The 20,616-nt window shown below is 50.2% G+C and overlaps 7 protein-coding genes across 13 annotated transcripts; 4 read left to right on the plus strand and 3 right to left on the minus strand.

Annotated features, from left to right (window-relative positions):
- Window positions 1–740: 740 nt before the first annotated feature.
- Window positions 741–1,634, plus strand: AAFC00_007063 (uncharacterized protein; the record flags this gene model as incomplete). Its single annotated transcript, XM_069347116.1, has 1 exon — window positions 741–1,634. The coding sequence occupies one exon, from the start codon at window positions 741–743 to the stop codon at window positions 1,632–1,634; it is 894 nt and encodes a 297-aa protein (XP_069199986.1).
- Window positions 1,635–1,865: 231 nt separating this feature from the next.
- AAFC00_007064 (uncharacterized protein) lies at window positions 1,866–3,091 on the minus strand (the record flags this gene model as incomplete). The annotated part of the gene is made up of 3 exons (XM_069347117.1): window positions 1,866–2,640; window positions 2,694–2,922; window positions 2,989–3,091. The coding sequence occupies 3 exons, from the start codon at window positions 3,089–3,091 to the stop codon at window positions 1,866–1,868; spliced, it is 1,107 nt and encodes a 368-aa protein (XP_069199987.1).
- Window positions 3,092–3,440: 349 nt separating this feature from the next.
- Window positions 3,441–5,257, plus strand: AAFC00_007065 (uncharacterized protein; the record flags this gene model as incomplete). Its single annotated transcript, XM_069347119.1, has 3 exons — window positions 3,441–3,596; window positions 3,653–3,660; window positions 3,718–5,257. The coding sequence occupies 3 exons, from the start codon at window positions 3,441–3,443 to the stop codon at window positions 5,255–5,257; spliced, it is 1,704 nt and encodes a 567-aa protein (XP_069199988.1).
- A 389-nt stretch (window positions 5,258–5,646) lies between these two features.
- On the minus strand, window positions 5,647–7,937 carry AAFC00_007066 (uncharacterized protein; the record flags this gene model as incomplete). 3 transcript variants are annotated; one of them, XM_069347853.1, is made up of 4 exons in its annotated part: window positions 5,647–6,841; window positions 6,895–6,973; window positions 7,025–7,264; window positions 7,346–7,937. In XM_069347853.1, 4 exons carry the CDS (start codon window positions 7,935–7,937, stop codon window positions 5,647–5,649), a joined length of 2,106 nt encoding a protein of 701 aa, XP_069199990.1. The 3 variants fall into 3 exon arrangements, with proteins under 3 accessions (XP_069199990.1, XP_069199991.1, XP_069199989.1); XM_069347121.1 differs by having other exon boundaries at window positions 7,346–7,718; XM_069347120.1 differs by having other exon boundaries at window positions 7,346–7,415.
- Window positions 7,938–11,227: 3,290 nt separating this feature from the next.
- On the plus strand, window positions 11,228–12,979 carry AAFC00_007067 (uncharacterized protein; the record flags this gene model as incomplete). The annotated part of the gene is made up of 6 exons (XM_069347122.1): window positions 11,228–11,342; window positions 11,419–11,524; window positions 11,609–11,719; window positions 11,779–12,286; window positions 12,345–12,658; window positions 12,715–12,979. 6 exons carry the CDS (start codon window positions 11,228–11,230, stop codon window positions 12,977–12,979), a joined length of 1,419 nt encoding a protein of 472 aa, XP_069199992.1.
- Window positions 12,980–13,723: 744 nt separating this feature from the next.
- On the minus strand, window positions 13,724–15,268 carry AAFC00_007068 (uncharacterized protein; the record flags this gene model as incomplete). Of its 3 annotated transcripts, none has more annotated exons than XM_069347124.1 (2): window positions 13,724–14,588; window positions 14,646–15,268. In XM_069347124.1, the coding sequence occupies 2 exons, from the start codon at window positions 15,266–15,268 to the stop codon at window positions 13,724–13,726; spliced, it is 1,488 nt and encodes a 495-aa protein (XP_069199995.1). The 3 variants fall into 3 exon arrangements, with proteins under 3 accessions (XP_069199995.1, XP_069199993.1, XP_069199994.1); XM_069347123.1 differs by having other exon boundaries at window positions 14,646–15,046; XM_069348386.1 differs by having other exon boundaries at window positions 14,646–14,953.
- Window positions 15,269–16,424: 1,156 nt separating this feature from the next.
- Window positions 16,425–18,962, plus strand: AAFC00_007069 (uncharacterized protein; the record flags this gene model as incomplete). 3 transcript variants are annotated; one of them, XM_069347125.1, is made up of 8 exons in its annotated part: window positions 16,425–16,495; window positions 16,557–16,679; window positions 16,732–16,993; window positions 17,048–17,117; window positions 17,164–17,702; window positions 17,763–18,036; window positions 18,093–18,440; window positions 18,493–18,962. In XM_069347125.1, the coding sequence occupies 8 exons, from the start codon at window positions 16,425–16,427 to the stop codon at window positions 18,960–18,962; spliced, it is 2,157 nt and encodes a 718-aa protein (XP_069199996.1). The 3 variants fall into 3 exon arrangements, with proteins under 3 accessions (XP_069199996.1, XP_069199997.1, XP_069199998.1); XM_069347854.1 differs by having other exon boundaries at window positions 17,173–17,702; XM_069347126.1 differs by lacking the exons at window positions 16,425–16,495; window positions 16,557–16,679 and having other exon boundaries at window positions 16,901–16,993.
- Between the last annotated feature and the right edge of the window lie 1,654 nt (window positions 18,963–20,616).

Below are 20,616 nucleotides of genomic sequence, written 5' to 3' on the forward strand. Positions count from 1 at the left end.
AACCCTGTGTTGGAGATGACTGGGTGTTATAAAGCATTTAGGGCAACAGCGGCCTCTCTAGAAGGCATCGAAAAATAGGAGAGGCAAAGGTAAGGGTACGTGGCTAGATCTATTTGCAAGGCACGGTCTGGTTCAGTGACTGGCTATATTCATAGGTCTGTACGTACCCTTCTAGACGATATCTACATCATAGCAAAATACTTCAGATCATGAGTGTCGAACCTCAAGACTTGATCTACAGAATCTGGACACAAGAAAGGAGAAAGTGTTATTATACACTTATGGAACATTTATCACTCTAGATCGGCGACCACCAGTTGTGATCTTTTCCGAGCCTCTCTCATAGCATAATGGCCAGATACCGAGGTCAGATACCAGAACCAACGGATTGCTACCCATGAGCATTATGAAAGTTTTGTGTAGTGAGTGCAAAAGGATACGTATATAGTAACCAGTACTTCCTCCGATAAGTCTCTATAATTTGTCGCAGTCTCTCTACCGGATCAAGTCCATACCTCTTCGCCGTGATCATACGTGACAAAACTGCAATGTATCGTGGCATGCTTTATGCTCCAAGGCATCCACAAGGCCACTACAGTATTTACTTGTTTCCTCATTCGGATTAAGCGCGCTTGGCACTCATCATCCCATCTCCAAACCAGAGTGCAACGATCAAGAAATATATTCTCACCATACAAATCAGCACGACTCGACCTCCCCGTGCTTGTCAGATAAAGACAATGCGATGGCCCTGGAGCAGCGCCGAAGAGAACGATGACGGGTCGAACAAGTCCTGGCTCCCGTCCCTCCCAACACAACCCGAGGACCAAAAGCCTCCCATCAACTGGACAAACACCCTAAACAAAACCGCTTGGACGAGTCCAGAGGTCCTCCTACCGACCTTTCTCCTCACGACCGCCAGCCTGTTCGGCTTCAAATTCTACACACTCTACCTGCGCCGCATCCCGCAAGCTACATATATAACCCCGGACGCGATGGGCAAAAGAAGTATTTTCGGCTATGTGACGGCTGTCGGCGACGGCGATACGTTTCGCCTCTATCACACGCCCGGAGGAAGATTGCTCGGCTGGGGCTGGCTCCCTGGCAGGAGAGTGGCGGCGTTCACGAAAAAGGATCTCAAGGACCAGACTATCCAGGTGCGAGTCGCGGGCATCGATGCGCCTGAACTGGCGCATTTCGGCAAGCCCGCCCAGGTGTACGGGAAGGAAGCCTTGGAGGGTCTTCGCGGACTGATTCGGGGGCGATTCGTGCGCGCGAAGTTGTATAGACAGGATCAGTACCAGAGGGTCGTGGGTAGTGTGACTGTCATGAAGTGGGGGGTTTGGCCTCGAGATGTCGGATTGGATATGCTGAGGTTGGGCCACGCTACGGTTTACGAGGCAAAATTCGGGAGTGAGTTTGGAGGTATGGAGGAGAAGTATAGAGCTGCGGAACGGAAAGCCAAAGGTCACGGCGTGGGATTATGGAAGGGCCAGGGCGCGCCTGGTCTGAGAACGTGGTGGCAGAAGTTGTTCATGAGTAACAAAACCAAGGCGGCATTCGAGACGCCTCGGCAGTTCAAGGACAGGACCAAGGAGATGGAGGAGGGGAAGGCTGGATCGAAGAAGTCTTGATCACGACTATCTGCATATATTGCGCGAAGAAGGGGTTTCTGCACATACTCCGCCCTCCCTCTTTGCTTACTTGTTCTTACCTCTTTCACGAATGATACCCTAGCACAGAGCCTCGCACGAGAACGAATACAAGTTACCAAAAATTTCTTTCAAATCATGTCCTAATTCATGGGTATAATTGCGGAAAAAGCACCGTTATATGGATCTAGCCCGCTCGTAGCACTGACTCGTTCACTGAGCACCAAGAGTCTGCAGGGCTAGCCTGAGTTCCTTGACTGCGGTGTTCACATCATCAAAATTGAGCGCAGACATTGCGAATTTAGCGTGCCTAGTCGCGAGAGTGACCGAGGCATCGTCGGTGCGATAGCCACCAGTCGGAACGGCCTGTGCAGGAGGAAGAGGCGCGTTCTGTGGGATTGTGGGTGGTGGTGCTGGCACAGCTGGAACTGGCGTGGGAGCAACAACAGGAGCTTGAGAAGGCTGCTTGTAGAAGTCTGCTGGGGTTGATGTATCCGGCGCCGCCGTGGGTGCGGTTGGCTGTGCATCATCAGAGGTAAACGTCGGCACAGATGGGAAATATCCGCCCCCTACAGAGCCTGTGCGGCTAGCTTCAGTTGCAGCGCTCGGTGAATGCATGTTCTCGAACGGTGCGTCAGGCGCCATTGGTGTTGCGGAAGGCGGTGAAGTGGGATTTGCTTGGACCACGGAGCCAGGCCGGGATGGTTGCTTGCTTTCCGGCGCACTTTCCACGGTCGGAGGTACATAAGCCGACGATGAAGGTGCTGCTTCCTCTAGTCCAGACATGGGGTCCTGGATCGCGGGTTCTTCTGCCACTGGGTTTGAAGCATTTGGATCATCACCCGCCTTGATTGCCTTTGCAATACGCACGGCATGATACTTTGCATACTTGGATTTCGCAGCCAGCTCGGGATCAACAGGAGCCCAGATTGGCATGTTCAAGAGGTCAAAGAAAGTCGACGCCGCTTGGAAAGTATCGATTGTTTGTCTTGTCTATATCAGTATCATACATACCAGAAGTCAGTCATATGGATTTCGTACCTCGAGGCGTTGTTCGTGTGAATGGCAGTGTCTCCCCTTTGAAAGGTCTCCAAGGCAAATTGCTCGACATATGCTTTCGCAGCAACGTCGTCGGTAATCGCATCATTGCCGGCTTGCTCAGTCTTGAATTGCTCCAGCTTGTCCATCAGGGTTGTTGTGTAGTTCATACACTCATCGCTGGCCGTATGTAATCCCTTGGCCAGTATTTGATCAACAATGTAGTAATAGCCTGATCATACGTCAGCAATTTGAAATATAGTGATGACCCTTGATTTCACTTCCATATCCTACTTACACCAGTACGAGATTATCGGCTTGTACTTTTCGAGCTGTACAGCTCTGGTCACGAAAGGGACTATGTCCTTGATTTTGAGAGGAGCAGGTAATGCGGAAGCCATTTCAGTTCCTCTGTTTCCGTACAAGTTTTTCGAGATTTCAATGTGTCGAATTATAGAATGGAACTCGAGTCAATGAGCAATCTACCAGAGATAAGACATCAACATTGATATATTCCTAGGACGGTGATCGATTGACGTCGCGTGGCTAAAGCGCTTACTATATGCCAAGGAGTGCGGGGCGGAGGACTCGGTGGTGTCAATGGCCTGCTAGTGGCTTGTGCACATCTCCTGCTTGTAACACCATTCCAGCTGCTTCTTAAGGACAAGTTGCTCGTACGCGAGTATATAACACGAGTTGTGTGCGTCCTTGTTTCGAGAGTGACTCGTAACATCTCTCGTATACGTCAGGATGGTAAACACCCTCGCATTCGCTGCTGCGGCAGCTTCGCTTCTCTTAGTTCCGACTGTGGATGCTGCTGGCGGCATCTACCCCAAGGGCTCGCCTGTGTTGCAGGTTGATAGCAAGACGTATGGCAGCCTTATTGAGAATTCCAATCACACTTCTGTAAGCTGATTCTAGCAATATTCGTCTTCATCGACTCTTGACTAAGTAAATCGTAGATTGTAGAGTAAGAAGCAAAATTAATCGTAACATCTCCCATCCAATTCTCACATGACTGCTTCAGGTTCTACGCTCCGTGGTGTGGTCACTGTCAAAATCTCAAGCCGGCCTACGAGAAGGCTGCAAAATCTCTTTTGGGTCTTGCGAATGTGGCGGCTATAAACTGTGATGAAGATCATAACAAGCCACTGTGTGGCAGATTCGGTGTTCAAGGCTTCCCAACTCTCAAGATCATCAAGCCAGGCAAGAAGCCAGGCAGACCAATCGTAGAGGACTACCAGGGACAGAGGAGCGCCAAGGCGATCGTCGAGGCTGTAAAAGACAAGATTCCTAACCACGTCAAAAGGATCTCGGATAAGAATCTTGAGGACTGGCTAGCCGAAGGCAATGCCACGGCCAAGGCTGTCCTGTTCACCAACAAGGGAATTACGAGTCCACTTCTTAAAGCCCTGGCTGTAGATTTCCTCGGATCTGTCTCTTTCGCCCAGATCAGGGACAAAGAAGCCAATGCTATCTCCATGTTTGGCATCACTTCCTACCCGACTCTGCTCTTGCTTCCAGGAGGCGCAGCGGATGCGGTCACATATGATGGCGAGATGAAGAAGGAAGCCCTGTCCGGCTTCTTGTCCCAAATTGCTCCTCCTAACCCTGATCCTGCTCCCAAGGCTGCTAAGTCAAGCAAACCCAAGAAGAGCGCCGGTAAGCAGAAGTCTGCAAATTCGGCTTTTTCAAAAGCCTCCACTGCTCACGAGTCAGCCGACTCGGCCTCAGCCAGAGCGACACAGACGTCCGAGACTCTGGAGAACGAAGGCGGTCTGCCGACCGAATCACCCAACCCCAACGTTGTCACAGATGAGACCGAGAAGCCAGTCCAGCTTCCAAAGGAAGAGGCCCCCCTGATTCCTACCCTTACCGCCCTTGAGGACCTCCAACAAGCTTGCCTCACCAAGAAGTCGGGAACATGCATTCTCGCCATCGAGAACGCCGCCGCAGACGAACAAGATGCGAACACGGCGATCTTGAGCCTCAGCTCCATTCACCACAGACACACCACAAGCGGACACAAGCTCTTCCCATTCTACACCATCGCGGCCCCTGCCGCCGAAGACTCCTCTCTTCTCACATCTCTCAACCTCCCTACAGAGGCCGCCAAGCAAGCCCTGACCCTCGTAGCCATCAACGCAAAACGCCACTGGATCAAGAAATTCACCGGCAGCGACCTCGAAGCACTGACCCTTGAAACCTGGATTGACAGCATCAGAATGGGCGACGGCGCCAAGCAATCCCTCCCAGACAGTATACTAGTCGAGGCGGCCTCGCCAGCAGCAACACCCAGCCCTAGTGCCAGCTCCCCAACCGGCGACTCGGGCCCAGAGATCCAAATGGAAGAAATCAGCGACGAGGATTACGAGCGTCTGATGAAGAACGCGTTCAAGGTCGGGGGAATGACGGAGAAGAACGACAAGGGCGAGAGTCTGCCGACGGTCGATCTTGAGTTTGAGGACATCGATGATGACCTTAAGGAGGGGCTTATCAAGCAGGCCAAGGAGGCTGCCGAAGAGGCCAAGAAGGATCAAGAGGCTGAGGGGCACGATGAACTCTGAGGTGGTGCGAGGCTTGTTCTGATTTGGCTGTCGAGGTCTCAGTGATTGTGACCAGCAGGCGTTGGGGAATTATATCTTCTTTTCTCGTGTCCTTAGCGTTACCATACGAACAAATGGAGATCAACTTATGGACAAATACCTTTCGAGAGCAAGTGATGATGTGTAGCACTCCTGCTGATTGTGGAAGACATGGTAATCACTCGACTGCACTATGAGCTCTTATATGGAAACAGAAATAGTAGATTGAGAAGAGATTATATTGTACTTTTGTCAACATATTAATAGTTATCATTGTATACTCATTGCTTCATTAGCTCAATTCGCATGGATCTGAAACGGAGGCTCGCCGCGAACGTGACGATAGCCTGTCCGGGACCGCCTGAGGCCGATCATCTGTCATATGCGTGTTTCTCATCCCCCTTGGAGTGCGATTGTAGTCCACTCGAAGTGCCGTCCACAGCCACTGCATCCGCAGCCGCAGCGGCAGCAGGAGAAGCGTCTGCGGCCCCACTGCGCGTGTCGACCTCACTAGTCTTATCACCAACGGCAGCTTGTTGCTGTTCCTTCGCCTTCTTGACACTTTTCCACTCCATGGCCAACGCGCCCACGATCAACATACATGCCATGGCGAGGCCGACATAAAACGCATCGATGATGGCCGCGTTATAAGCGACCAACAGTCTGGGCAACTCATTCGCGGGAATCAAGTTCCTCAGATCCGTAGCGCCCGTGTTAGCGATGTCTTCGGCACCAATATCAGAGAGGTGCAGTGCGCGTAAGTTCTTGATGAGGGATGTGCTGAGAACGTTTTGCGCCACGGAGATAAAGACGCTGCCGCCGAGGTTCTGGCAGAAGAACATTAGTGCCATGCCTGATGAGGCGTACTTGCGTGGCAGAACGGTCTGCGCAGCCATGTTGGGTTGCTGCAGCCCGCAGCCTAGTCCTAGGCCTAACAGGACTTGGAAACCGATCCACTTGGAATGGCTGGAATCGACTCGTAGTGTGCAGACGAGACCGAACCCGATAGATGTGATGATGGCGCAGACGAACATGAACGGGGTGTAGTAACCTATTTTACCCACTGCGATGCCGGTGAGAATCACGGCCACGACCAGCGCGAGGACCAGAGGAATGCTTCTGATTCCGGATTGTACTGCGTCGACGCCTTTGATGGCTTGGAAGTAGATTGGAAGGTAGTAGACGGCTACTGACATGCTCGCGCCTATGCATAGCGTGAACCATGCGCCGGCTGCTATACTGCGATTCGTTATGACACGCTTGGGTAGTGTGACGTATTCATCATCGCGGAAGACTTGGAGGAGAATGAAGGCGATGGTCAGAACACCGAACACTACCCAAAGAGCTATAATGCGACCGTCGTCCCAAGCGTACGTTGAACCACCCCATTGCAGCGCCAGTAGGAGGCACACGATACCTGGAAAAAAGCAAAGGGTACCGATAGGATCAAGTTGCTTGATCTTCTCCCCAACTGACTTCCCAGCGGCAGCCATTGGTCGATCAACTTTTAGTACTAAAAGTACAATGAATGCGGTCACTGCGCCGATAGGCAAGTTGATGTAGAAACTGTGATCGTGTAAGTAACGAGAGACATTGAAAAGCACATTTCGTACACTTACCACCATCGCCAGGTTGCGTAAGAAGTGAAGACACCACCGAGCAAGGGCCCAACGACACTCGCAATTCCGAACATGGATCCTGTGACGAGTCAGCACTGACATATGCCCAGTATCGAAACTCGGTGCCTACCCATGAGACCCATCCACATGGGCCGCTTGTGAAGCGGGATAACATTCATCAAGATAGCAACACCACCGCTTGTGATGCCTGCACATCCCACACCACTGATAGCCCGACCAATGATGAAAGCGACAGAGCTAGGGGCTGCACCGCAAATCGCGGAACCGATCTCAAAGAGCAATATGGCGGAAAGGAAGACCCATTTGGGCGAGTAGTATGTGTATGTCTTTCCGAAGAAAAGCTGGAAGCCTATTTGACGATACAATTTAGTAGTGTAGTCAGGAAGATGAATACGCTCTGCGCAGAATCGCTTAAAGCAGATTGACGTACCAGCAGTAGTGATCATGTATGCTGAGCCATACCATCCTATATCGTTGAACGAATGCCATTCATCTGTCATTTTAGGTATCGCTGTGCCTATGATAGTACGATCCAGTGCCACAAGGAAGATAGCTAAGTACAAGCCAAGCATGATTATCGCAGCTTCCTTGGTCGGCGGGTACACATGCTCGAGGGATTTCTTATCCGTTATTGTATCGTCGTGTTCATTACTGGCTCTGCCATTGTTTTCATGTTTACTCTTGGCATCTGTTCGCCAATCTTGTTTCTCGACATCACCTTGGCCAGGCTTACTAGTCGAGAGTACGTCCGTCTCATCAGTCCTTGACTTGGGTGCGAGGCCATCCTTGTGAAGGTTCACCATTGTGAGACGAGAAGTCGAGTAGGGTCCAGTCACCTCAGAACTGTCTTGCTGTAATATGGGATATTTAAGGTAAGGTTGTAAGTCAAGAAAGTGAGTCGTAGCCTTGCTATCTAAGGGAAGTACAGGAAGCAGTCCTGAGCTAGAAGAAGAAGCAACCTTGCGAATAGACGAAGAGCAGGAATGCAAGTTATCTCTAGCAACTGCAGAAAAGGGTGCCATGTCAGATATATAACACGAGCACGTCTATAAACCTACACCACGAAGTATGTGAAGATCAGACTTCGAGTCTCATGACTGTCCTAGACCAGAGGGGGTCGCAACATCAAAGCTCCGATGGTAACACAGAGGAAATGAGCGAGACATCGAGCTAGAGCAACGAGATGCGATCATCATGCACAGGGAGAGCGCCATTTTCCTCAATTTCCTGCCTTTGGTTTGTACCCTTGTATGCTGGCCGGCGGTTGAAAGTGACAATTGAGGTAAGGAATGCGGGTGAGTGTCCCAGATCTGCGGGGGGTCGGTGCTTCAGCTGTGCAGTCGGCCGCATGATCGGCCGCTACGTGGGGCCGAAGGTCCGGACCTTGTACTGAATGCAGACCACGTTGTAGAAATCTATTGTATTAATATGATCGATTCGTGTACTCTCCGACATACCGATCACTTTTGATACATTATTGCCTGCAAGAGAGCGGTCGCAGAGATCTGTGGTACCAGGAATTTTGACAGAATCAGAGCGAAACGATTAGGACTCTCTGCAGTCGCGGATGACTTATGTAGTAGATTGATCACCATTTTGATCATGATCATGTTATGCTTACTGCTATCCATCGTAGGTGTCTGTTTTTTGTATCACTTCTGATTACACCGGAATTTAAGTAGACAGAGGTACAACAGTGTAACTGGTCTCTAGAATGGCTTGCACTCCCAGTTTGTCTACATCTCCATGAAGGATAGCCCTTTAGAGATAGTGACCACTTTTGTGAGTGCGGAAGCAGGAGCAAATCATATGGCGTGGCATGAATGATGTCTGGAGGCCTAGCTGGTCAAGCATGGCTCAGCATGTAGTACTCCTGAGTATGCCAGCAACATGGTCCGCATTGACGAGCTCCACGCCCTGAGTTTTGAATTGTTTGGCCACAGTATCATGTGCTTCGCGCCCCTTGTCAACGGGTCTACAAGCATCCTCTACCACGTAAGTCTTGAATCCTTCTTTGGCAGCGTCGATAGCAGTACACTTGACGCAGTAATCGAAGGCAAGCCCAACACAGAAAACATGCGTCACGCCGCTGTCTCTGAGCTTCTCCGCTAGACCGCTATCTGCCGCAGCGATTTTGGGGTTGGAGAAAGGCGCACCGAAGGCGGAGTACATCTCGATCCGTGAATCCTGACCTTTTTTGACGATATGGTCAATCTTACTGGTCTCCAACTCCGGTATGAGCTCTGCACCCTTTGTGCCCTGAATACAGTGATCTGGCCATAGTCGACTTTGCTGAGTTTCAGTCTCATTCTCTGGGTTGACTATTGTGATAGTAGACTCGAATGGTTTATTATGTGGATCTGGATGATTTGAAGCGAAGGATATGTGGTTGCGGGGATGGAAGTCCTTGGTGGCTACGCGAAGTACCCAAGGCAATGTGAGGAGCTCGTTGATACATGGCGCGGTATCGCGACCACCATCTACGGCCAAGCTACCCGATGGTGGGCAGAAGTCTTCTTGTAAGTCCACAACGACCAGAGCAGCCTTCATGTTGAACGGCGCTACGACAGATACAGAAATGGATGATCCAGCAAGAGGTCCGAATGAAATGCAGTGGTACTGAACGATCGTGTATGGTAGTGGAAGTATCGAGCAGAGAGTCTCAAGGTAGGGCGTTGTCCTTCAAAATATGCCCATATGCTTCATTGTTGTCATGACGTGAGCCACTTCACGATTCTATCTCAAGCCCACTGGACTACAACAACCAGCTCGACTACAATAGAGAGCTTGGTACGAAGTGATCCAATAGTAGGGCTTGTAGCGCAGTGGTAGCGCGTCTGCTTTGCATATCCATTTCTGGATATCGATTGCTGAAGGTCTTGGGTTCGATCCCCAACAAGTCCATCCTTTTTCTTTCCTGGACTCCATCTGCTGCCAGAGTCGTTTTCTTCGTAGCAGTTGCCCCTGCGTCACGCAGCACACTGCGATTTTGATCTTAACGATTGGCAGGTAAAATAGCTACCTAACATCCAGTTGAGCAATCGCGCAGGCTGTAAACATCCTTCAGAAAATCATGTCAGTCTACAGAAATGATACTTTTACGCCAGGTCAATGGGGGCAACACAAAAGGAAAGGGTCTACGCCTTATTCAAGTAACAACAGTTGATGGTTTTCCTGCACGAGACAGGACAAGCCAAAAAGTTGTGCACCATCCGTGAATCGAACACGGGGCTGGTCGAACTTGCTGCGACAGCTGGCAACGACCAAGTTTACCACTAACCCAATGGTGCTTTCTTATGAGAATTTACAGGCAACATGATAATTGACTCTTCAATCATTTGTCTTTCGGAACGGCAAAGTTCTGCAGGCCTCGCTTTCGAGATGACGAAACCAAGACCTAAGTGCCTGTGAGGATACTAGTCCGCAGACCACAAAATCCGCGACACCCACTGTCCCTTAGTACAGTACTACAATCGCTTAAGCTCTTCAGTAGATTAAAAATTGGAGTAGCCTAAGCGCGGAGTTAAGAGTTCGGGCGCACATCCCGTTGTAGCGAGAAGGGAACCCATGGAAATTATTGCATAAGTCGAAGTAGGAAGACAAGTTCAGCGACTGGGCGTTCATGCTTAACCCCGTGGTCACGAGGAGGCAGTTGCAAAACATGTATACTCGCGCAACAAGTATAGTAAGGTATTTCAGCGGTAGTTCGCGGACGCGGAAGAAGATGGATATGTGACGGCACTGTCGACAAGGGCTTACTCATAAGGGAAATGGACATAGAGTAGCACTCTCCGATATGTCCATCCGCCGAGCCTTTTGTCTACCTCATGTGTCTAAGCCAGGGGCTGCGGCCCGTTGTGCAATGCAGCGAAGTGTTCACAGCCACGACGGAGATTGAGGTGATGTACGTCATTGGGGGGGAGGCCTCAGCTTCGTGAAGTGCCCGCATCTCAGCGGGCGCAAGCAAATTGATTCAGGAAAGAGCATATCCTACCTTCCAAGTTCCCACTGGAAGACTCACATTGTCCAAAACAGATCCCGGAAGCCAATAACCTCAAATAGGAATACACAGACTCAACATATATCGATCTTTTAAATACACACCTCGTCTATACACTCAATCCGGCCATCCGCTCTGAGTGTACTGCTTTCTTGGCTATTTTCTTGTCAGGCTGACTTGGGACAAAATGGTGCTCGGACATCACAGCCATAGAAGGCACTCAGTCACCAGTACGTCCTACGCCGCAGAAGCAGCCTTGTGCAGGAAATTGCAGCCGTCACGCATGAAAAGTGTGTCGAGATTGAAGCGACCATGCTAAAGCGACTTTCTTGGGCAGGCAACAGCAGTAGAGCCTCCACCGACGTGGAGCGCCCGAGTGATACAAACGCCGACGATGAGACCGTGGTCGATGCCGACCAGGGTAATGGTATGTCCTTTGACTGCAACATGAGTCTGACAAGACGAGTTGAATCTCGGAGGTGACTGACGATATGGGTGAATAGTCCTTTCACATATCATCAGCCAGCTGCGGCCTGGCGCAGATCTCAGTCGTGTCACTCTCCCGACTTTCATTCTCGAGCCCCGCTCTATGTTAGAGAGAATCACAAAGTAAGCAAAAAGCATACTCGATCGAACTGGAAAAGCAGTGGATGCTGTAGAGGATGCAATGCGATGCTTATGATCCGAAACCAGCTTCATGTCACACCCGGACACGCTTCTACCGCTCCCTCACATCCAAGATCCCTTGGAAAGATTCGTCGCCGTCACCAAATTCTACCTGAGTGGATGGCATATCAGGCCTCCGTAAGTTGTACATTGTTCCTCGTGACCATAAGGCTATGGCGGCTCATAGCGTGTTTTAGGGGTGTCAAGAAACCACTAAACCCAATTCTCGGCGAGACCTTCACTGGCTACTGGGACTACCAAGATGGCACTCGCGGCTACTACATCTCCGAACAGACATCTCACCATCCACCAAAGTCAAGCTATTTTTTCATGGCTCCTGAGCACCAGATTCGCATCGATGGCACTCTCAAGCCTCGCAGCAAATTTCTCGGGAACTCTGTGGGTAGTTTTATGGAGGGCATCGCAATAATGCGCTTCCAAAACCACAACGAGAGATATTTCATCACCCAGCCAAACATGTACGCCAGGGGCATTCTCTTCGGTAAGATGAAGTATGAGCTCGGCGACCATGCAGTCGTTCGCTGTCCAGAGACTGGTCTGGAAGCAAACATTGAGTTCAAGGTCAAGGGTTGGATGGGCGGTACATACAACGCAATTGGTGGCAACATCAAAGACAAGTCGGGAAAAGCGCTGTTCGAACTCAGCGGTTTCTGGACTGGCGAGATGTTCATCAAAGATCTCAAGGTTGGTGATGGCGCCTTGTTTCGGAATTTTCCCAAGCTATGCTGACACACACAATTAGACCGGCAAGAAGACTCTTCTCTTCGACGCTACACATGCAAAGCCTTCCGTGATTGACTCCCGTCCTCTGTCCGAGCAGTCGGAGCGTGAGTCGCAGAAGCTGTGGTATAAGGTCACCGAGGCGGTCAAGAAGGCCGATCAGCGTGTGGCTACTGATGAGAAATCACTCATCGAAGACCGTCAAAGAAAGGAAGCAGCAGAGATGGGAGGTGAAGAGAATTGGTCGCCTAAATTGTTCCGCAAGTCTGGTACTGGTACAGGTGGTATTGGAGACGGCGATGAGGAGAACTTAGACTGGGTCATCAATGCCGACATGTAAGACACTGCCTCTCCACTTCTTTCCGAAAGGTTGTATACTGATTTACAAACAGCAACGGCAATACGCCAGAAGAGCTTGCGAGGCAAATCATGGCCATCGCCCCCATCGTACCTGGACAGACTGCTACCGCATCCGTGCCAGCACAGGCTAGCAAGGAAGGCGCTCAAGCGGCTGCCCCAGCCCCGGCCTCGGCCACGCCAGCATATGGTGCACTCGACGATATGAGCAGCATGAAGGCGTCACTCCAGTCTCCACCAGTCCTTAGACAGGACTCCGTTGAGGGTGTTGATGAGGAATTTGTCGATGCTGTGTCATAAGTTTTTAAGCCAATATAGCTGCCTTGATTGCTGTAGAGTTTGAACAGTACGTAAGGCAGACGTAAGTGGGCAATGAAGCAGGCTTCCGCTCGAAGCTAAGGACATAAAAAAACATACCTGCTCAAGCACAGGGGGAATAAGAGATCAGCGACTTTCTTGCATATTTGCCACATAATTATCTTCCAGTTTCTTGTTTTTTGGTCATCCTCTCCTTTCTTTTGGTACTTGCGGCGGATATCTGTTGGTGGGAGGTATAGTGATCAGTGAAGCACACAGTCTTGACTGTTCGAGTCCAAGGGTCGTGGTAGGTGGGCAGGCGAAAAATGGATGGAATAAGAGTCGGTGCACTACCTAGCTAGAGTAAGATATCCACGAAAGGCCATATTCCATAATTCTTCTGCTCTTCCACGTGGTTACTCATGGCGGTGCCAGGTATATTACTCCCCATTTTCTCCAAGTCATCTTCGAAATTAATCTCAGCTGCGTCATGGCTTTCTTTCAACCACATGATAGCTTGTCAGCTTACGAAATCGGGAGGAACGGGTTTCATAGTGTGACCGTTAATTCATATTTGGTATCTGCGGAATCTCAAAGCTACAAGGTATCTCCCAGAGCACGCTTCGGTAATGCAGAATAATGCAAAATAACAAAAATCATCAGGCATCCATCCATCCCATCCATCTCAAAAGCACGACTTCCTGCTGAATGCAAGAAGTCACTTCAGTCTTCACTCATGCTCGACGCTCATCGCCCAAGAGTAGTCATCCTCCTCCAAAGCTCGCCTCTGAACGCAGCGGCCCACTGCTTTGTCCTGCCGATCGCGCCCTGGTTTTCAACTGCTCTACGCAAAAGGTACTGCATGCACTCCTGCACTGTTCCCCAGGACGAGTACTTGAAAGCGTTGGGCTTGAGAGCATTGCGTAGAGATTCCTGCATGGCGACCTTGCGCTCCGTAGAGCAAGTGGGGTCGTCGCGGCACATCTGAAGGAGCTCGCAGCTGATGTCGTCGGCCATTCCTTGTAGTTGACCGTAGCCGAGGTGAGTGAGGGGTTGGGAAGCAAGGACTCGTCGATGCTGGGTTTGGCATGCTTTCTTGACGGAATCTTCGTTGTGGGTGGCGAGGAAGAGTTCGACGGGAGGGAAGGGAGCGCCGGTCTCTGCGGAGTCAAAGCTTGGAAATCTTTGCGCGAGGAGAGCGTCGGTGCAGGCGTCAAATGCGGCGTCTGTGTCTTCCTTCGTGTCGTGGATCAAGTGTCTGGGCTCGGAGGCGATGTAGGCGCCTCTGACTAGCTTGAGGCCTAGTCCCCAGCCTTCCTTGGAGGCCAGCTTCAGGTGTTCAAGGATGACAGTGGGAGTGTGCTTGAGGTAGGTTTGGTACGTGTTGTAGATGGGTACCTTGCCGTCAGTACGGCTGTTGTAGGTACGCATGAGCTCTACCGTCCACGCGTCGATAGTGGCTTGGTACTTCTGGTTTTCAGCATCGATCCAAAGACGCGTATCGCGAGCTGCGGCGGCATCGCAGATCTCCTTCATTGCTGCAGCCATTTGTTCGGGCATCGGGGCGCCTGACTTGAGGGCCTCAATCACTGCTGGGCCTGCACCAGTGAATCTGTCGAGCATTGCGTTAGTGATCAGATCGAGCTCCACGTGAGAAAATACTACTTACTTGATGGCAAGGAAGTCAGAGTCGCTGATCATTTCCAGCGTTCTCATATTTCCTACTCTCCAGTCCTCGATGATTGGATCAATCGTAGACGACCCATTCGCAGCCTCTGCCAATAAGCTCGGCTCAACCTCCTTCGCATAACCTAAGATCACACCCTTGTACCCCAGTGCTCGCATTTGAGATACTGCCTGCTCTACTTCCTTTCCATTCTCCCCCGCACAGAAGTGATCATAGAGGAACTTCCGCATCAGAGTGTGCAATAGCGGGTTGCGATCAGGGTTCAACATAAATGATTTGGAAGATGACATGATCTTCATAAGTGGCATGCACGCGCTTAGTAGACGTGGTGATGCGAGAATCTGCGTGATCATCAAAGATCGGAGAAGAATTGGTGCTGGCATGATTGATAGCGGTGGTAGGTGTCCAGACGGTACAGTAACTTGGGATTGGTCGTTGGCAAGTAGTTCGCTCGCACTGTCAGATGAGAGACTCCGGCGGGTGATTTTGTTTCTTCGCTGCTGTGTACTTTTCCTTTGGCTAGAGTGAACCAGAGGTGTGCGAGGGCTAAGGCATGATGACGAGGAGATTATGCGCTTCTTCGTTCCGCACCTGATAACTTCCATTGTGCTGGTCGTTACTTCTCTGAGATTTGTGTAATTCTTATAGGATTGGTGTAGGATGTTTCTGAGATGGTGCCGAATGACAGTGATGGAATTGAAGAGAGAGGAGATCGGAGTGTCTACAATGCACTTGCCTTGTTTCTAAATACTGTATGGTATGCTAGTTAGAAGGCATGGTCATGACCAGGTTGGTGGGGTTGAGCCGACGCAAACCGGGTCGATAAGAAGAGTGTGGAGTTGGCTGCGGCTTTCGAATGGGACGGAAAGTACTTCCCGCTACCAATCCCGTCCATAATCCCGTTTTACCTGTATTTCACGACATCCGATCTCGCTATCTGTTCGACGGAAGTGCAGGGACGGAAGCTCGACCCGTCTAAGATCCCTCACTGAGATGAAGACGCCGACAAACCCACAACAGTCATAATTAGTCGAAGCAGATACGTACAGTATATCAGCGATATCGTATTTTAATGAGGCATTTGGTGGTTGATGGGTTGACAAATGCTTTGTTGTCGGGCGGTCATGTGGTGAGATGAGCAACAAACGTCGCGGCAAGCGGTCCCGCGCAGGAGGCTACGGTAAGTGATTCTGTTCCGAGGGCCATTCCAAGCATAAGTGAGCGAGGTGCCCATGTATGGATCGGTCACAGAGTTAAAGCAGCTTTAACGGTGCGATGTCGAGCATGTGTCCGATTCGCAAGTCGAAGACGACGGTAGCGGTTTACAGACCCAGATTCTGATAAGCATATCACGACCGTGGCAATACAGCTGCTTACATCGACCACTCGTGCAACGGCGGAAAGTCCCACGTTCCTTGTAGAATACGTCCATATTCTCATACTTGCCTAAGATCTCAGGATCGATCTTCCAATTGATGCGTATATGGTAGTGGTCGGATATGCTGTAAGGCACGAGCTACCTTACCTTAAGGTAGACGTGCAGAGAATTGTTTAAAAGCCATGAAAGGTCTGTGCGTGACAGCCACCACTTCAACATACTGTACCTCCCTCGCTTGGTAGTGAAGGCGACATGCGATAATCTTGGTAGCGATACATGCCTTTACTTGACAATAATTGATTAAGATCTTCACTGCATGTCCAGTCTAACACCACTAGAATCATGTAAAGTGCCTAGCCGAGTTGCTACTCGACGGAAAAAGTATGAATTCGGCACCCAGCGCCGCAGCATCGCAGTCGTCATCCCGTATTGGAAAAAGGAAGGCTCCCAACGCGTATGCAAAGCCACAACCTGTCAATGGGAGCATGGAGCTCGGCTCATTAGTGTCTTCGTAGATGCGTGCGATGTCGAACGCGTAAGATCAAGTGCACAGGACGGCATCCGTGCGAAAAATGTGTAGCCAGGGATGTTCCTTGCATTTTCGAGGAGAAAGAGAAAAGAGTTGTAGTCACGCAAGGGTAAGACATCCACCTTGTGGGCCAGATGAAAACTATTACTGAATACAGCCAGCTTCATTGATAGTCTCCGAAGTAATGTTGGGGGCTCGGGATCTGGAGCTCCAGATGCATCTGCGGTGCCATACACATCACCAGCACCCGATGACGCCTCCCCATCCTTTTCATCTTCACTAAGAAGTCCTGTACAATCGATCTCGTACAACGCGGTAAGGGGCAGCCTTATGACACATTCGCCTGCGCGCAGCTCGTTACATTCGGGTCTGGAGCGACAGGGTCAACCTCCTGCACGTACTACTACTGAAGGCGGAGACGCGGTACGTCTCTCAATATCCTCGGAGGATCTCCTTATTGATATATACCGATTCTAGGATCACGGTCTCACAAATACCCTCGTCGACTCAATCCCACAAGTACGAGTCCGTGGCAATGGGCAACATAGTAAGATGTGTATCTCACGAACTCGATCACATTCTGACGCAGTCAGGGTATCTAGGTCATAGTTCTACGTTGTCATTTAGCCGACGAGTAAGAAACATGATTCAGTCGTCGGATAAGATTGTCGGACCGCGTGATGCCACATTGGTCAGAGATGACATGACCTACTCGATCAAATGGCCTGCTTTGAATCTCCGGCTTGACGATATTGACTTACCACCTCTTGACTTTGCTGAGTACCTGACAAGTACCGTGACTTTCTATGCTGGACCATTGTATGATCTCTACGACAAGGCTGCCTTCTTGAGGCGACTCAGAGCCTATTATGGGAGCGTTGCTTCGAAACAGCCCGAAGAACCTGGGCTGTGGCATATCCAAATGCTACTGGTTTTTGCCCTTGGCCGAGCTATCCTCGCTCGTGAACATTTCAAGTGCGGCCCAGCAGGTACAACATACTTTCTCCGCGCTCTTGATGCATTACCAGACACCCATAGGCTATACGAGGACCCGGTGCTCTCGATTGAGATACTATGTCTGCTCACTTTGTTTATGCAAGCAATTGACGCTGGACAAGAAGCTTACGGCTACGTAAGTCCGAAGTATTCAGCATCAAAGCTTGAGCAGGACTACGACTGACCAAGGACTTAGATTGGTCAAGCTTTGCGTATAGCGATCGCACACGGCTTGAACAGAGGTTCAGAAGCAGAATCTGTTGGCGTTATTGCATCACAACATCGGTATAAGCTCTGGTGGACTGTCTACATCATCGACAGAAGAGCTTGTGCTTTGATGGGCTCGCCGTCCGGCATCCACGACGAAGACGTTTTTCTTCCCGAGCCATTGCTAGATGGGGTAAGCGAAAGCGATTTTGCCCTCGCTATGCATGTCAAAATATCCTCACTCCTTGGTGGTATACTAGATAGTAAGTACTGATAGCAAGCTTCAAGTGTCATAGCATTAGCTCATCCTGTGTTATAGTAATCTATGGTACGAAGAATCAAGGTCGTGGCAAATTCATACAGGGTGTTCAGGTGATCCTTGCGAATTTAGCGGAGACTTCGCAGATGTTGGCTGAAAGATTGCCAATAGAAACACAACGTCCTGTCGATACTCTCTCCAGGGTGGCTGCGACACTACATTTACTCTCACATCAGTGTATCATCTTAGCTGTCCGACCGGTCTTGTATTCCCTTCTTAGTCTGAAGCTTAACTCAAGCCGGCCACTGCAGCTTCCAGATACCATCAACGCTTTACTTCGCATGTGCGTAGAGTCTGCTTTCAACGTCTTGAAGATCATCTTTGCGCTGAAGTCGCAGAATCTATCAGGTGCGAGGCTTTTCCTTCCGCCTCGCTCGGACTATTTGCTGATATATCCCAGACATGTTCTTACCATACGATCTTGACGCCATCTTCTCGGCTGCATTTGTCCTAATCCTGGTCGATATCATAACTCCAGCAACAGACCTCTTGTGGGATCTTCAGCGGGTTTTCAGCTACTTGGACGAGTTCATCACAAGGGAAATCGTCTCAGCGGACTCATTGAAGGCTGATCTGCAGGAGTTGCTCGACCTCCATGCCAAGCTTCAGGAGAGGGAGGCACAGCGCGGAGAACAGACTGACGATGTGCCCCGAGTCAACGACTCCATCGCTCAAGAACAGCCACAAGATCAAGATCAAGGAGAGCAGGACATGATTTGGTCATGGATGATGAACGATGACGGTGATTTGAGAGGTATCCATCCGGATACAATCCAGTCCGTTATCGATGGACTTAACGTTGAATCTATGGATCTTCCAGATTTTGACGTGCAGTACAATTACAATATATGGGGCGCCCACTCCACTTGAGTGCATGCGAAACAAATTTAGGCTAAGATCTTTGTCAAGATACCCCCATATCAGGCATGATAATGATCAGCAGACTCTCTTCCCAATGCAGTACACATGAAATCTCAGTGGATCAATCATATGGCTTTCCGCTGCATCCTTATTGTAGCCATAGTGCGATCTACAGCGCGGTGATGCGAAGCCAAGAGAGGGAACTACTACGGAAACTACTACTGGGAATTTAGCCTGATTGTCCGGAGTTCCGGTACGCTTGCATCGTAGAGGCTTCAGACAGGAGCATGCGATTATGCCAACTGGTGACTCTGTCGTGTCACCCTGTGACAAGTGCCAGGCTCTGCAGAAGGCTTGTTATCACAGATGAGGCAACGACTCTAGCATTATTGTGATCCCGGCAGCTTGTCAACATATACTACGTCTGACTTGCCAGTTGAGACTCAATCGGTTGCTTCACCTCCTCGTCTCAAACGAGCTCAAACAAATTAGTAATTAGAGGAGGCTGAAAGCCTACATTTCCAAAGCGATGAGCACACCGAAGAGGTGCGATAAGCATGTACGTCACAACCGCGCTCGTACGTCGTTCTTCGCAAACAGAAGCGCGGATATCGCCTAGGCCGTAACATGGAATATCACAGCTCATGAATATGGCCACCTAGATTGATTGATCTGTGTTTTGCACATGTATCTTCCATCAATTTGTAAGGTAGTCATTCGTCACACCCTGCTCGGACCGACTCAGACCCCGCTTCTCCAGATCATGGCACAGCTTTTGATTAAAACTGCTTGTACTTGATGGGTCGTTGTCATCTTCTCCTTAGTGGGTCGCTCCGGAGCAGTGGGATAGATGTTCCCGGGCCTCAGCGTCAGCAGTAGATGATGAGGTTTTCTTCACGCTGGCATCATCGGAAAGCAAGCATATCAGAGTAAATAGCAAGACTCGTCTTTCACACCGCCATGACTTCATTGCCCAGAGCGTCATGACCTGCGAGGTCGACTTTGGGTTCTTGCTAGTATCGTAGTTTAAAGCGAGACCTCGCAGCGAGAGATGGGATGGTCGTTGTCGGTGACCACTCCGAGTCTCACAGCGTCGCCACCATATACGGATACAAACGAGTGCGCTGATCACAACTCCTCGCGTTGGTCTACCGATCCTCTGGAAACGACAGCGTCTTGTGCGAGATATGACGACGCTATGCTCGAGCTTATGAATATCTCCGCAAAGCCACGGCTTGGGCATCCGGCATATTCGAACTCGCTTAGCTTTCAGTACTTGGCTTGGTAGCTAATCCTGCAGATGACTTTAGTGATTGTGTTTGTGTAGACATATCTCGATGTTTTCATGTCGAGTGTCTTTCAGACGTAGGGTATGTATGAGACGGTGCCATACGAGATGCATCCCATATTGGCCCGCAGCGGTCCGCTACAGCCAGAATTAGATTTCAATTCAGGCTCCACGCAGGCAGACGCGATACGCATCCTTCCAAGGCCGGATCCATTGCCATCACTGTTGCTGTGCGTAGGTTTGAAGTGTTCCGAACCAAGCGGAGTGCTGAGTGTCCCAAGCGGCAAGTGGTTGAGTGCGACGCAGCAGGCGTGATAATCGTTGGCAATTCTGGTCCCATGACTTTGGTACGATTTAACTAGCTCTCGTCACATA

This window comes from Neodothiora populina (genome assembly GCF_041146345.1).
Source record: "Neodothiora populina strain CPC 39397 chromosome Unknown canker_contig_8, whole genome shotgun sequence".
NCBI classification, from domain to species: Eukaryota; Fungi; Ascomycota; class Dothideomycetes; order Dothideales; family Dothioraceae; genus Neodothiora; species Neodothiora populina.